The 14,717-nt window shown below is 39.1% G+C and overlaps 1 protein-coding gene across 11 annotated transcripts in view; it reads right to left on the bottom strand.

Moving 5' to 3' along the window:
• Positions 1–5,841: 5,841 nt before the first annotated feature.
• NAV3 (neuron navigator 3) overlaps positions 5,842–14,717 on the bottom strand; it is a 525,470-nt gene continuing 516,594 nt past the window's right edge. For 10 of the 11 annotated variants that reach the window (XM_017733278.1, XM_017733271.1, XM_017733275.1 and 7 more), the window contains 4 exons: positions 14,342–14,538; positions 13,570–13,688; positions 10,688–10,891; positions 5,842–8,526 (listed from right to left, as the gene is read on the bottom strand). In XM_017733278.1, coding sequence (XP_017588767.1) covers positions 8,407–8,526; positions 10,688–10,891; positions 13,570–13,688; positions 14,342–14,538 — 640 coding nt within the window. In that variant the 3' untranslated portion in view covers positions 5,842–8,406. The remainder of the gene's footprint in view (positions 8,527–10,687; positions 10,892–13,569; positions 13,689–14,341; positions 14,539–14,717) is intronic. The other variant, XM_017733273.1, reaches the window with a different exon arrangement.

The following is a 14,717-nucleotide window of genomic DNA, read 5'->3' as shown; positions in this document are numbered from 1 at the left end:
TATTTTCTGTGTTCGTCTAGAGCTAATGACTACTTAACAAATATCACTATAGTAACATGACTACTTCTAATTTTCTTTCAAATTACCAATGAGACTTTGCTTCTCTTTCAAGATGAGATGTTTCTGCTTGTAATTTCTGAAACTGAAAAATTCTACCATTTTTTACAGTAAAAATTCACCTTTCTTGATCACAGAAGTGGCAGTGCTGATATCCTTTAGCAAACCATAAAGAAAGAGAATAAAACACCTTTGAAAAGACTCAGTCTGAGAGCTGAAGAAAGCTTTGGAGCCTCTGCTCCCACCATCCTGTATCCTAGATAACTGTGTCACCCATCTTACATCTCACAGTCTTCTTCTAAGCTACAAAATATGAGCTATTTAGTTTTGGCTGAGTGCTAAAAGCAGTGAAAGGTTGCTTTTTAACTTAATATTATTCAGTCAGCAGAGATGGGGGGATAGAGAAGGATGGGAGCACTCAGGGTCCATGGCCTTGAAAGTCATTCAGCTTTTTCACTGCAAACTTATTACCATGGGTAAGGTATGGGGCTTCCCAGAGGCTGCTGACCTCTTCTGCTGCTGCAATGGGCCTTGCCATGGCACTGGCAGAAGAGTCAGCACTCAGGCAGAGTCCGGGAGGGGATGTTGCTGGCTGGATTGCGATTGCCACACTCTGCTCAGCTGTGACAGCATATGCTCAGCATTCAGAGCCAGAAAAGGACATGATGCTGTCCTTGCACACTCTGAGCAGCCAGCAGCCTTCTGGTGAGTGAGGGGATGGACAAGTGAAATGTGTCAGGCAGAGAAGGGGAGCCAAACTGAGTTTCAACGGGAACAGCAGAGAGAAGAGGAACATGTACGAGAAAGGCAAAAGAAAAAGAAGGGATGTGCTAAATGGCAAAAGGGCAGAGACGGGAGTGAACAAAATGCTGAGGGAGTCAAAGCACCTGTGACAGTGACAGGAGATATTTTCTTATCTATAAAAGGATCCAAGTGGAAGAAAAAATACTAAAACCCCACTGCTTGGAGTTCTCTGAGCACATGCCTTCCTTCCTTTGGTAATGGCAGTCCCCAGAACAAGCTGCAATGTCTGCCTCAACAAAGCTGCCATTGCCATTGCAGTCTAAACAGACTCTTAAGGACCCTCTGTCAACAAAAAGCTGGATTCATATAGAAATTACCTTTACAGTAATGTCCTCTATGTGTGTCTGTATGTATTTGAAATAATTTCAGTAAAAGCCTATCTAAAAAATACCACTGGGAAGAAATTCTCCATGCTTTCATTCTAGAAAGAATAAGAGGTTTTGCTCATATTGTCTGGAACAGATCAGAGCAATGGCTGCTTTGTCCCCTCCTCCTCCCACACATCTTAGCAGGTTTTACCCCATCATCCACTTTAGGACATGTTCCTCCATGGGAATTGAGGGTGGTGATGGTATTTCTTCAGCATCTGAGGGATGCCAGCATACCCTACCCACTCAGGCTGCAGGAGCAACCAGGGGAGTGAGAACCTGAATTCCTGCAACAGGCATCTTCGTCTCTGTAGCAAGAAACTTCATGCTCTGGGCCCTGAGCCAGACTTCACCAGAGCTTCAGATCGCTGCAATTCTGGTTCTGAAGCATCTGCCTGGGGAGCTGTCAGGAAAACGGACAAAAATATTCTCTTCTTGTGGTACATCCAAGCTTCATTTACTCTGACATTCGTTGGTGTACCATTTTGGCTTCAAAAGACAGCCTTGTTAGTTGGAAACATCCTGACCAGCTATGGTTTGGTATTCAGCAGGTCTGCTAACAAAACTGAGGAGAGAGAATTCATGGGCACAAATAGGCAAATGAATCAGACCTCTTTTTTCTCTTTATCCTGCTCCCTCAGAGGAAGAACAAGAACAGGACTCAGCATTATTGAGCAAATATGGAGGTTTAGGTGGATATAGGTGAAATTTCTGTACATCATAGTATGTCCCTAAGGATTAGGCAGAGTGTCTCAATGTAACACCACCTTTAAAGCCTGGATACTTGTTCTGAAGCTCACATTGAATTTCAGTCTTATATTTTACATTTTGATTACTGCTTAGTTCAGCAAACCCCCCACATATCTTTCACACATGGTAAGAAAATATTATCATTAATTAAAAAAGTTACCTGACTTATCAAGGAATGTTAACAGCTCAATAATAGTGATATTTTTTCAGAACGAACCATTTTTTCCAGCATGCCCTGTAACTTTATCCTATAGCTTGCCTGTCTTTCTCTAGGTGGAGTAACCTCTCCATTGTTTTGTAGCTAAAAATAGGCAGTTAGGTTTTATTGCCAGCAGCTGCTCCACTCCAGAAAAAGAGGAGGCCTCCCTCCATTCTGATTAGAAACATGGTCTGAAGGTTTTATTCAACACTACAATTGGCAAAATAGCAAACCACTGAATGCTGTGCCTAAGCATGCAATTACGTTGTAATTCTTGAGTGTAATGCTCTGCACAGTTGCCACAATGTTCATCTGAATCTAGCAGCAGTTAGTTGACCATCTTATTCTCTGAAGATGATGGTTTAGGGAGGAATAAATTGCACACACTGAAGTTGAAATTAGGAAAGCACTTCACATGCTAAAACCTATATTCAGGACAGAAATTAAAGAACATGACTTAGAATACATTGCAAGACTAAATGTTTTTTGACCTCAGAGGCCCTTAAGATAGAGATGAAATTTACTGCGTGAGGATGCAGTTTGTTAAACAGGCTGGTAGATTGATACAAGGTAATAAACACCTCTCAAACAAGCAGTGTAATTTTATACTTGGAAACATAATTTGTTTTTACAAGAAAACTACTTATAAAGTATTTGAGACACACTGATTCTACAAAAGCAGTAATATAAAGACATTAAGTAGTAATGAGATTAATCACAGTAATTACTAATGAAACAAGGTTTTCTTATATAGCTTTTAGGTTTCTTTTTTTCCTCTACATGAAAAATACATTTGCATTGTAATGTTAGTTCAGTTAGATGCAAATTCTGCCTCCAGTGTGACTTTGCACAGCCACAATCAAGAGTCAGTACCATGAGTCCAAACCAGTGCCACTAGCTTGACCTGGAAAAGCAGGGACAGAGTACGCTAAAGATCACGGCAGTTACACAAAGAGTGTGGTAACGATGAAGCTAAATTATTCATTCTGCCACCAAATTATGTCTGGAAGCTCAGGGACTGCTGTACAGAAGCCACATCTCTTTCTTGCATGCAGCCTACATGAGTGGAACAGCTTACCTGCACTGAAGAGTCTGTTTTCAGACTGTGTATGTCTTTTCACTGCACTTGCAGAGTGCAGCAGGACATATTTAAGGTGCATTGAATTATCAGTGCTAAAATACAGTTCACTCATTTAAATTACTTTTTAGTTCATTAAGTCCTTGGGCTTTGGTCATACAGATAATACATATTTTGTCTGTTTCTTTGTTCTGTCAGAGCCATCCACATATGGCATGACAAAATTATTAGTGCTGGTTATGTGTCACCACGTAAATGCTTTATTTTTTTACCAGATGTCTTTTCTTCCAGCTTTGGCATTTAATTGTCAAGATGCATTTTAGTTTCCTAAATTGTATAATCTAATTTAACAAAAACTGCTGGAAAAACAAGTACAAGCACTAACAAAGGTGAAACATTATTTCATTTATGAAATTTATTACTAAAGGCATGATTATGCAGTGTGCTCTGTCATTGCTATTTGTCAGCATTTGTTTAAGGTTGCAATTGAACAAAGAACAGTAAATGCAGTTTAGTGTAGAAAGGCAAGGTCACATGGCCTTGGCCTTAGTTAATTTATCTTTCATGACAGATTCTATTTTCTGCTACTAGTATTATTACCAGCATTACATTTCTCCCATGACAGTGCATCTGGAGCTCTTGCATTTCCAAACGTAGTGGTAGCATTTAATTTGTGTGACATTATTCAGTTATCAAGAAAAAGCGCATGCTGAGAAAACACTGTGGTTAGTTAATAATAGCATAAAAAATGAGTTCTTGTAAGCAAGAGCAATGTCTCAAGTACTTTGCTAAAAACATTTCTTTCTGAGGCTGCACTACCCCATTCCTGTCATGGGAACCTGGGCATTCACCAAGCAGGTCTCCAGATGAAGGTTAACAGGCAGATGTGCTGAGATGGGAGATACAGAATGAGTTTAACAATTAAATTTCATATATTTTTCCCTAAGTGATGGCAGCTGGACAATGTGCAAAGACTGCAGCACTGAATTATAGGAAAGGCACACTGAGATCACCCTCGTCTAATCTTTTTTCTGTGGAAGATCATCTCTACATATGTAATTTTCAACAGAAACAAATTTAATCCGTCCTTGGAGACCTAGTGATGGAGAAGACATGCTATCATGTATTTCCTATAATATTATATACACATGGCTTTGTATGCTTATATCTGTTTTAATTGAAATACAAATATACCCAAGGCTTGAGTAGATGTAAACAATGTAGCTGTAAACAGGAAATCTTCATGGAAGGTCCTACCAGGATTCAACAGGGGTCTGCTCTTGACAAAACATAACTTACTACCTTTGTGTACAAACTGAAAGACAAAGTAAAATGACAGTGCAGGTTTTGGAAATTATGGAATCTGGTGAAGTCATAAATTAGACAGATGATAATTGTAGAGAATTAATCATTTAGTAGGGTGGGCTGATTTGAATATCCTGTTTTAATGCAGATAAATTTGCACTCATACATCTAAGGAAGAAAGAGCATAGTTTATATAGACAGGATTGGACTAAGTATTTCAAAACGATAGAACATGAAAAGAAGTCAGGGTCTTGGTAGATAATTAACTGAACATGATCTTGCAGTGGGATGATGCAATTAGAGACTGAATGTCAGCCCTGAAGCCTAAGCAGGGAAAATATGAAGTGGGAGTAGGAAGGTGATATTAGTGCTGTTTATAGTCACATTTCAGAATGGACTATCTGATAAATCACATAGTCAGAAAGTCCTGCCATAAACATGTTGAGGTCTGAAAGGCATGACTTACTGTGAAAAGCTAGGAATGAGCAAGCTGCCTGTCTTATCAAAAAGACAAGCAAAGAAGACTACTGTAAAAGATATAAAAGATGTTTTTGATTGTGAGTGGCTTTTTAGTATAAGAAGAAAGAGCGTAACATAGGACAGTATAGGATATTATTCTCTTGAAAAAGTGATACGTAAGATCTAACTGCAAATAAAACCCTTAAAAATCCAAATCACCCAGTGAATAATTATCCATATCATTAACAAGGTGATGGATCTTCTACTCTCTTCTGATATGTCTAAAGGTCTTTCCTGGGATATTGCACTTTCAGGAGAAATTATAGGCCTGCTGCTGAGACTTACATCTTAGGTGCTGCAACTTGCAGGAACATGATCTCTTCCAACCTCAAAGTCTACAATTAGGCGACTAACACAATTCTACTTCCTTTCTTTGAATTCTATCAAATAATATTGATGTATACCTACTGAGGAAGTAGCTCTGAGTTCTTTGAGTTTCAAAATAAGGCATTATACTTCACAGGTTTTGGACAGATTTTTTGTCACTAAAATCAATAGACTTGTATTTTAAAATAATCCTGAGAATGGGGAGATTGTGAAGTTGTTTCTGGATGGCACAACCTGTTCCCACCAAGGACACAGCAATTCAAAAATCCTGCTGGATCACTGGAACTGGAAACAGTACTAAATTTCGTTTCTACAGAGATTAGTTTTGCTGAATACAGAAAAATCACATCCTTCAGTTTGTCACTTTGTTTTTATGTTCATATACTTGAAATAATATCTACTGTTAAGTGGTCCTGACTGCAAAAACACCAGACTGTGTTTTCAATAAATAATTCCACTTTAATGGCAAAGTAATAATTTAGACAGATACAGTGTGCACACCTGCAAAAAAAAAATACGCAAGCTGGTTTACAAGCTAGAGGAACAATAAACCAATAGAAAATACATCATCCAGTTAAGTCCGATGACACCAAATACTTATTAGGGTTTTACAAAGACTACAAAATTTTTCAGATGATTTATTTCACTGTTTCTATTTACAAGATATGTTACATCAAAAATGTACAAAATATAAAATGTGTACAGACAAATGTTTCACAAACAATTTCTGAGTTGTAAACTAGGTGGACTCACTGAGATGTATTGCAGGAAGTTTTGTATATGTAATATTGTGTGTTTGTGAGCTAAATATGGCAGGAAAAGATTTGCAGGTTTGCTCAGAGCACAGGTACAAGAAAGAGCAGCTTTGCTTTAGTTCTTTGAGTCAGTCAAGGTGTATGAGCTGACATTTTGCATCAGAAATGGATTCAGATTTGGGGGGCACGATGTTGGTCTGACTGAATCGTACATGCATAAATTCAGAGTTTTATTAGGGCAATAGCACCGTGTAGGAACCTCTAGATTCAGCGATGCAGCTTAGTGCCATTTGGAAACTGCATTGATTTCTTTAAGTTACAGCAGGTGGCCACAGAGCGGCCATGAGGAGTGGATAGCACCAGATACACATCCCAAAGGTAACATCCATGGAGGTGTACAGTACATGACTACACAATGCCAGAGCCCTTAGGTACCTTCTTGTTCACGTGCACCTATTTTAATCTCACGGCTCTTGTGGTAAAAGAGTGTTTCTGATTACTCTGAGCAGTCCGGATGCAGTCTGGCTGTAGCCTGCCGTGACATATGAACTTAACACATTTTCAGACTTTTCCCCCCAAAATGTATTGGCTTCATATAGATATTGAAACGTGCTGACTGTAGCATTGATAGCTCCTGCATAGTCGTAACAACTGTAAGTACAGGACAAACACACCAGGTAATAACAGCTTTTAGGTTTTGCATTCTGTATTTGTTTGCAACATACAGGAAATCTCAGCAAGTGAAACATCTCTTAACACCACTGCAATAAAATACAATTTTTTTTTGTTTGTTTGTTTTTGATTTGATTTGTGCAAGGCTTTTTTTTCTTTTTTTTTTTGTTTTTTTTCTCTTTTTTTTTCTCTATATTTACAATACCCACCCAGTAGACTGTGCAAAACCAACCCACTTTTACAGTATAAACTCTTCCTCTTCCACAGTGGACATCACTGCTTCAGTGTTCTTTTATGCTGAATTCTTCATGTACAACTATAGCAATCAAAACAACATGCTGAAACTAGAAAAAGAAAAAAAAAAAACCCATATATTTGTGCTCATGCTGCATCAAGTGCATCCAGCTCTGCTGGATAAGTATTCAAAACATCTATCCTCCAAAAATTCCGTTCCATGGGACCAAATGGATTTGAGCCGATTTTGTCAGCATTTAGGTGGCAGTGAAAGTGGGTTTGGGTTCCTTGTGTACTTCTGAGGGTAGGCAGAGAAATCTATTCACAAGATAAAAATATTATATAGCAACTGTTCTTTCTCGTATCCATTACTTTAAAAAATCATGATATACAGATATGAGGCTACTATGTTAACTGATGTTTTCTCATTAGTAAATGAAGAAAAAAACAGTGTAAATTACCAATGGTTTAGGAATTAAACCAACTGTAAAACTGTTCTAGAAATCTGTTTTAAGGCAGTGAGACAGCACCATAAGAAATGTTCCTTCTTTCACTGAAAAGGCTCAAACAAACGAAGCCCTAAAAAGCCTTTAATCAGTGTTGGTTAATAATTGGTAGAAAACCGTTGTTAAGGAGTGGGCAGGTGGTTAAAAAAGACCCTTGTGGTAAAAATAACTTTATAAAATCTGTGACTTGTGTACTAAAAACTTGATGGAGCGCATCACCGTGACCATGGCAGTTAGAATTAAATTGGCACTTATCCAGCATATCACAGTCATGTTTTCTGGTGATTGCACAATACTGTTTGTGCTTTCTGAGTTACTATCATCTTTTACTCATTTTGGAATGGACAGTAGTGTATAACACAAACACCACTGCCGTCCTGTGACCAGCACCATGTGGCACAACAGAGGTTAGAAGATAATTAGGAGACTGCATTGTTCATGCAGCACCTCAGGGTAAACTAAAGGAAAAAAAAACCCAAAGAAGTTTCACTGTAAACTTGTACAGAGAAACAGAGAGAGACAAAGAGAGAGAAGGAGGATAAGGGAAAAAAAATATTCCAGTTTGGCTAACACGTGTGCAATCTGCTCAGATGCCCTTGGTCTAGGGCACTTTCCAGTTGACAAATGGAGTCTCACTTGGCTCCATAGGTATTGAAATTAAACTAATTCAAGCTTTCCACTTCAATTTTTCTTCCTGACTTTGCAGAGTTAGGTCTCCTGCCTACCTACAACACACCATTCTTACTCAGAGACCTCGATGTGCTGCTTTAATACTGGCAGTGGTCTAGTGGAAACAGATTTTACCATCATCCTACAGCAAGATTTGTCCCTTTCAGAGGGTTGATTCAAGGGATGAATCCAAAATGTCGTCGTGGTGGCTGGTGCTATCACTGTCACAGCTCTGCGCACTCGAATAGTTGGCTGCCTCTTGAAGCCTCATTAGCATATTCATCTGAAAGAAGAAAGCAATGTTTACACAATCTCGTCTCATTTAATACTGCAGTGACCGTGTTAAAATTTAATTAAGCTCCCTTGCTGTATGAGGTGTGCTGGTATCTAGGTGAGAGACCATACAAAAGGATTTCAGAAAGGGCAGGGTGATAGTGGCTCCTAATTGGCACTCTTTTCATTGCCTTCTGGTTTTTAAATAGAAGCTTAAAGGTCCAAAGAGGGACACAATGGAGCTGCCTGATAACTCTAATTCAGGGGTGAGGCCAGCTGCAGCTGCAACACTGGCAGAGGAAGGAAGCTGTATCTCAGCTGGACATCTGGGCCCATATTTGGAGACAGTCAAGCTTCCAGATAATTTTTGGATGGTGTAGATGATTACGCTGGAAAAGCAACTGAAAACATAATCACAGTAACATACCCCCTCTACAAGAGAAGGATGGGGAGGGAATGAGAGAGGGTGGACTGATGCCAGCTGCTTCATAAATGAGTCCCATCTGCTCTTGAGGGGCTGACCTCAGGAGGGGAACAGCAACAGATCCTCCTACCCAGGAGAGTAGAACCCCTCATAATTTAGGGATTACTGGTACCTGAAATCCATCTGAAAATCAGCAAATGGCAGCATTAAGACCCAGAAAATTACTTGGATGCTTGATGCCTAACTCTGTATAATGGTCAGGATTTTATTTATAAAGCATCCACTTCTGCCAGCATGCTAAGGACTGCAAGCAATGTTGAGAGTGTTTTAGTGTTTTTCACGGAATAAATACGCTGTTGTTACAAAAAGCAATCAAAGAAAAACCAAAGAGAAAGATGCATTCTTATCTGTGTTTTAAACCCCTATTTCCAGTTTGTTTGGAAATCCTTACATCTCTATGCTTTCAACTTGCACGGTGGAGTTTTCTCTAGGCACTGAACAGTGTTCAACACTTTTGAGTAGCTTTTGCTGAAGCTTTGATAGGTATCCCATGCTTGTGAACACAGAATACCTGTGGTGGGTGTTCAATACAGCCTGCACATGATGTGTCCTGTTTCCACAAGTGCAGCGTCTGTCCACCCATGAGCTCCACTGCAGGTGGGGGCAAACCCTCCAGTCACAATTTCCAAGCTTCTGGCATTTACTCAGGTACAGATGCTGACCACAGTGTGCAGGGAGCAGGGGTGAATGGACACTGAACTCAGGCTGCCCATGTTTTCACCATAGTGGAGACTATGCTGTGCTGGAAGCCTGTCCAATACACTCGCTCAAAGCCCAAATCACAGGGTCAAATTATCACCTGAAAGCTTATGGAATGGGAGAGGACCTCAAATTAGATGATTTTCTGCACTTCTTCAGGGTGCAAGGTCTGTTTTTGAACATGAAACAGTGAGGCTGAGGAACCATTTTCTTAACACTGATAAGAGTTAAATGCATTTTTCTCTAAGAAATTCCCTTTTCCAAGGGCTGCCTGTATTCTAGAAATACAGTTCTCTAAAATGCTATTTTGAATTATGATAAAGGCAGTCCACAGAGAAAGCACTACACAAGAATAGCAGTTCAACACATGCATTTTAATAGTCCATTATCAGAGGAGGCAATGGTAAACCCACATGTCTGGGATCATATTTAAATAAAACAAAACATGGCATTGAGGGAAATCAATTTCTTATCATTTAATGCCACCACACTTGCATTCCTTTTACATTAAGACTGTTACACAGTCATCAGTTATCTTAAAATCTTCTGAGAAATGGGAGGATGGCTAATTTCTATTTTCACTAAATTCTCTATGATAGATAAGTTAGATAATGTGAATATCGCAGTCCTTCATTTGTATAATGTAGATGAACACCCGCCCAATGAAAAATGATGTTTTCATGATAAAATTGATTATAAGCTGCTGAAGAGTGGTACCCAAACAATATAATGGTGAAGACCTGATACATGGTACCAGATACCAGGTACATCTGGGCAGATGGGAAATGCAAACAGTACAAGGACAAATTAACATGTTGTTGATACATGCCTTCCTGCTTCCTTTAATTTTCAACATTCTTGTAAATTACAGGAGGATTAATTTTAAAAGCCTATTTTGCACAGTAGATTTTTACTGCACAGTGTACAGTTTAACATGTGAGAGTAAAGTGCATACTGAAAAGCTTTTTCCCAAAAGTTTGAATCTTACCAAGGGATCCCCCTCTGTATCAGTCTGTGGAACATGCTTAGATGTTGTTCCTTCTTTTGCTGATGCATAACCTTCATAACCAACATCTTCGGGTCTTAACTGAAGTAGTGATGGCCACTCATGCTGTAGAGTTGCAGAGCTCCATGGATAGGTATCAGCTACCCACTTGGAGGGATCCTCCCAGGGTGCCCTCTTACCGTACATCTATATTATGAATATAACACAGGTAAGTACTCTACAGAGTTTTCAGTATCAGTTGTAACAGCAGAAAAAGAAGTTATCACAAACATCTAAACCATTTTAGAAAGAGATCTGCTTTCAGATGTTCTCAGTACTCAGGTAAAATAAGACCTTAAGAAGACCTGATCATCTCCACTAACGCTCCTTCAATACACCGAGTGGCTGCAAGTTGGAAAACACTCAGTAACTAGTGACACTTGTAGACAACAGCAAGTTCTTGATACAGTGTGAAATGAGACCTCCAGGTAATTTGCTTAAAGCATATCAGTGAAATTAACACAGACCTATCAAAAGCACTCAGGTTAATTGGATTTTGTTTCAAGTGAATTAGAAGGTGGCAGTACAGATTGTTCACTTCTCCTAGTAAAATGAGATGCTGAATCAGATGTCTGTCCACATCCTAAGTGTGAGAACTTTTAGAAGGTCAAGAGAAGAACTTCACAAGGGATGTATTTTTCCTTACTGTGAAGCATAAAATGCTTATGAATCTGGGAGGAGGACAGAGGAAGCAAAAATGAGAATACTGTAATTATAGGATATCTGGTAGCTTCCTCACTAAAATGCATCCCTGCCTGTATTGCTGTTCACAAGCAACAAGTTAACTGAGAACCCCTTGGCTGCTGCTTTAAAGATTTCTTTTAGCAGTGACAATGACACACTGGGATGGGAAGCCATTCACCAGGGCTTTTTGTAATTTCTCCCATCTCAAACAGCCTCACACCATCCAAGAACACCCTGCTATTGGCAGGGCATGCACTCATGGAGGATATAGGTGGGCCGCACTCCTAAAGGGATTAAAAGAGGGGAGGACTTTAGTGATAAAGGCAGAGTGATGAGTTGTGCTTATCACTGCAACACCTGCTGCCAGGAACTTGCTGAATGCAGAGTTCAGGTTAGGCAGCCAAGTTCCCTGTATTAGGCACAGAGGTACTCAGACTCTTTCTGCCCTACACTGAGGCTAGGTTGCTAAAACAGAGTTCTGCCTAAATAAGCCAAGAGAAATGTTCCTCAGGTAGGTAGCAGCCTAACTCCAGACTGTAGCACTTCCCTTATCTGAGATTAATAGCAACTAAACCTTTTCTGGAATCTAGAGCAAGGCTTGTAAATCCTATGTCTGACAAGTGAGTTTGCAAAGTACCTGACTAGAAAGGCAGTTTTTATCCATCTTTGGTTCCAGGAGCACTTAATTATATGATATAAAGGATTTCTGTTTATTATTAATAATTTTATTCTATGGAAGCCATCCAAAGCAGCTAAAAATTGGTACAGCTCATGAAACAAACATATTTTCTTCTATATGCTGCCATCTTCTGCTCCACAACTGAAGTTTTCATTTAAGCAGTTACCCTGTATGCTTGGGAAAATATGAGCATGAAGAATACCACTGCATTTTTATAGCTGGTCTAAACAAGTGCTGTTAATCTCACTGTGACTGTTCTATCAAATGTTTGGCAGTATTCTGTACAAGGCATAAACACTGTAATTCCCAGAGAGATAAGCAGTTTTTGGAAAGCATGAGATATTCAACAGGCAAGATTCTAAACCTCCATCGCATCAGTATGTCACTGTGTCAATACAGGTGATAAAGAAACTGCAGCCGCTTACATAGCTCTGCCTAGTCCATAACAATCCCCTCTGCACTGTGTAGTAATTTTTTTCAGTGTAATGTGTGGAACAAAATGCCTTTCCACAAAGCATCTTTTTAGAGGACGTAGAATTGCAGTGCATAAACAGAAAAAAGGAAAAAGGGAGAAAGCCAATTAAAGATAGGAGGGGAAATACAAAAAAAAAAGAATGGATTAATGTAAAGATTTAGGCTTGCTCCAGAGATACGGAACTATCTGAAATCCTAACCTCCTCTGGTATAACCCGGAGTTATCCTTCTGGGGAAGACCTCATTGCAGCCTTCCAGTACTTGAAGGGGCTTGTAAAAAAGAGGGGGAACAACATTTTAATGTAGGCAGATAGTGATAGGACAAGGGAGAATGGTTTTAAACTAAGACAGGAGAGATTTAGATTAGATGTTAGGAAAAATTCTTTACTAAGAGGGTGGTGAGGCATTGGAACAAGTTGCCCAGAGAGGTTGTGGATGCCACATCCCTGGAAGTGTTTAAGGCCAGGAATTAGATGATCTTCTAGGTCCCTTCCAATCCAAGCCTTTCTATGATTCTATGAAAACATCCTTGCTCACAGCTTTTCCCCACATGCCTGTGTATCTAACGGTCTATGTAGGTGGTAGGAGGATTACACAGACCGAAGCTATTTTCTTGCACTAGTGTAAAGCTTATTAACCATTCCATTTAGGGGTAAGCTGAGCCTGCCTTGACTCAGGGAGACAATCTGAGCTGTATTTAGCCATGCTGGGAACTCTTTAAACAATGGAAAAACACCCACCTTCCTCCAGTCACAAAGAAACCCTCTTCATAAAATACAAGATATGTTAGTGCTGGAGCAAACAAAGCCAAATTATGTATCAGAGCAAGAGCAGGTCAAAAGGAATTTGAGTCTGCCTTCTATAACTCCTCCAAAGAGTTTCCTCTTGCAAATGCAACAACATTCATACCAGGATGCATTGTTTAAAAATAGCTTGGAGAAAGCCTTTGAAAGCAATCAAAAAAACTTCTAGGAAACAAATGAAATACCTGAAGTCCTTCTCTCACAGCTTCCAGAAGATATGGAACCAGGGAATAGTTCCAAAGGTCTGTGAACCACACTCTGGAGCCATCAACATCCATAGGGCAAGGGAGGAAGAGACGGGGACCTGAGCAGTCAAGTTGTATATTAAAAAAGGTAGAACTAGGAAACACACTTAAAATAATCTTCTCAAAATTAAAAGAACAGTACTGGAACAAGCTCAAGGTAAGAGAATACTAAAACAGGACTACATTAAAGGAGCTAACAGTCTTCTGTTATTAAAAATGAACTGGTGGATATATTCCTTAGAAATTTGCTGATAAAAAACTGGTGTCATTTAGTTCAATTTTAGGGCCTGATGAACACTTACAAAGCTATGTAAAAGCTGACATCTTTGCTAACGTAGTAATTCCATTAAAAGACCTCAGGTATAAGGGTTTTTATTGCTGTAATTATACTGCAGTGTGAAAGCAGGAGAAAAAAATAAGGCTTAGGAAAGTTACTGTTGGGGTAATTTTTTTTAAATTTAGTTTTAAAAATTGTGATATTTTACTTGAAAGTATTTAGCAACAAAGGAAGCTCTACCAGGAAATATATATACTCTCTCATTAAACTTTCCATTTTCTTTTCAATCTTGATGACAACTAGACAAATTCCCTATACCTATGTGGTACTTCCCATTGAGACATGGCAACTTTAAAAAAAAAAAAAAATTCTTCACAAATCTCTAAAATTCTCAGCCTGCATCCTTATTTCAAACCATTCCACCAGTGGACTCACCAATGGTTACATCTGAAGAGCTGTGCGTTTCTAGGAAGCTGTTGAGATGATGCCATGTTTTGGGGATCCAGTCAATGATTTTCATAAGCTCATTATTGCGTATGTTCTTTTCTATTTCAGTTTCAATCAGTTTCCTTCTCAGATATCTGCCTAAGAAACCTTTAACAGGCTCTGTGTGATTAGCACACAGCACCCACCTGGGTAGAAGAGATAAATGTCAAGCAGCCATGAATAGAAAATACATTATTTCCTCTTAAACATATAGATAAAAGTAATATCATAAGCTTCCAAGTCTCATTAGTCAGCAAGTACAACACTGCTCCAATAAACCTCATTACTGTTCACTGTTTCCACAGAGCCATTTCAGGTTCCAGCA

This window comes from Corvus brachyrhynchos, unplaced genomic scaffold (assembly GCF_000691975.1).
Source record: "Corvus brachyrhynchos isolate BGI_N302 unplaced genomic scaffold, ASM69197v1 scaffold32, whole genome shotgun sequence".
In the NCBI taxonomy this organism is placed as follows: domain Eukaryota; kingdom Metazoa; phylum Chordata; class Aves; order Passeriformes; family Corvidae; genus Corvus; species Corvus brachyrhynchos.
Note: the sequence above shows the minus strand (reverse complement) of the source record. Positions and strands in the feature narration are given on the sequence as shown.